The sequence below is a fragment of the Castor canadensis genome, chromosome 1 (genome assembly GCF_047511655.1).
Source record: "Castor canadensis chromosome 1, mCasCan1.hap1v2, whole genome shotgun sequence".
In the NCBI taxonomy this organism is placed as follows: Eukaryota; Metazoa; Chordata; class Mammalia; order Rodentia; family Castoridae; genus Castor; species Castor canadensis.
This window is the reverse complement of record NC_133386.1, coordinates 184543860-184545619: the sequence shown is the minus strand read 5'-3', so window position 1 is coordinate 184545619 and position 1760 is coordinate 184543860. Positions and strand designations below refer to the sequence as shown.

At 35.7% G+C, this 1760-nt stretch overlaps 1 protein-coding gene across 1 annotated transcript; it reads right to left on the bottom strand.

Moving 5' to 3' along the window:
- Positions 1–540: 540 nt before the first annotated feature.
- On the bottom strand, positions 541–1464 carry LOC109702510 (olfactory receptor 4A16-like). The gene has a single exon (XM_020187829.2). It carries the CDS (start codon positions 1462–1464, stop codon positions 541–543), a length of 924 nt encoding a protein of 307 aa, XP_020043418.2.
- Positions 1465–1760: the final 296 nt, after the last annotated feature.

The following is a 1760-nucleotide window of genomic DNA, read 5'->3' as shown; positions in this document are numbered from 1 at the left end:
AAACAAATAGAATACCATCTGTCATCCAAAGTTCATGAAGTAAAAATGCATATGCCATGATTTAAAATTAAAAATAGTCTTATGACAAAATATATAATGTAGCCACACAGAGCTGATAAAGACATCAGAATTTAAAAATCACTTTTTGGTGCCAAAAATTCATCTAAGTATTAATAAATTATTTCCCACTAATTCAGAAGATTACTTTTTTAAAAGTATCTTCTTTCCTAGTCTTTAAACCAGTTTCATCTAAAGTCTCATTCAATATAAATTCGGAAAACATAAACCTTCAAGGTGAGGTTTTATTTTTATATATACTAGGATAAATACCTCCAGCTTTAATTCATCTTCCAGTGTTCTCTATGAGATTGATATAAATTTCAAAAAATAATTTACTGTTTGAAAACTTTGTAAAAATAAAGGGAAGCCTTCTAGAGAATGCATTGAGTTGAAAACTCCATCTTTTGTTTGAGTTTACGGTATCTTTGCCTATTCAAAAATAATAGCAATTGTGCTCAGTATGAGACATACAATTTTATTCTACTTTGTACTTAACTTTCTACACCACAATTGTTTCATAGCATTTTTCATCTCTGAATTTCTCAAGGTATATATTAAAGGATTCATCATAGGGGTGATGACTGTAAAAACTACACTTATGAATTTATCAATGGGAAAGTTGTAAACAGGTCTAACATAAAGGAAAATACAGGGAACAAAAAAGAGGACAACAACTGTGATGTGTGAACTGCAGGTTGATAGAGCTTTGTGCCTCCCTTTTTGACTCTGAGTCTTAAGAGAGTTTAAGATGATTCCATAGGAGACTAAGAGAAGGATAAAAATGACCATACAGATTGCTCCACCATTAGCAATCACAGTGAGGCCTATGAAGTAGGTGTCAGTGCACGAAAGTTCCAACAAAGGGTACATGTCACAGACAAAGTGGTCAATGATATTGGGACCACAGTAAGGGAGACTGCACACAAAGACAATTTGAACAAAAGAGTGTGCAAAACCTCCAGCCCAGGCCGCCACCAATAGGAGGATGCAAACTCGTCTGTTCATGATTGTCAAATAGTGCAATGGCTTACATATGGCCACATAGCGATCATAGGCCATCATCACCAGAAGGAACACCTCAGCACCAGCAAATAAATGCTCTATAAAGAGCTGAACCATGCAAGCTGGGAAGGAAATAGTCTTTTCATCACACAGCAAGTCTATAATCAACTTTGGAGAAATTGCTGTGGAGTAAGCAGCATCCATAAGTGACAGATAGGCAAGGAAGAAGTACATAGGGGAGCCCAAGGAAGGGCTGGCAATGACAGTCACCACAATGAGCAGGTTGCCCACAATTGTCACAATGTAGATGAGTAAAAACATGACAAATAATGCTTTTTGATGATCAGGATCCTGAGTAAGGCCAAGGAGAACAAATTCCGTGACATTATTCCTGGGTCTCATTTTATAATACTTGCTTTAGAGATGAGAGTTCAGAAGAATTCCTGCTAGCAAATGGTGAAGAGGACCATGAATACATTTTTTTATGGAGCACATTCCATCAGCATTTTCTACACTGGTAAACCCACCTTCAATAATATCTGTTCAGTTCATCTTCTAAGGACTCCAACAGACCTTCCTTTGACTATTCTAATTCTCAAATGATTTTGTTTGCACCTAGAGATTAATGGTTCCATATATATAAATAGCTCATACAGAAGACTAGCTAAAATTAAGTTACTCACACATTTAATACCATC

Bases quoted from the DNA above. Each gene is read 5' to 3' on its own strand.
- LOC109702510 (XM_020187829.2), bottom strand. From the start codon at position 1,464: ATGAGACCCAGGAATAATGTCACGGAATTTGTTCTCCTTGGCCTTACT.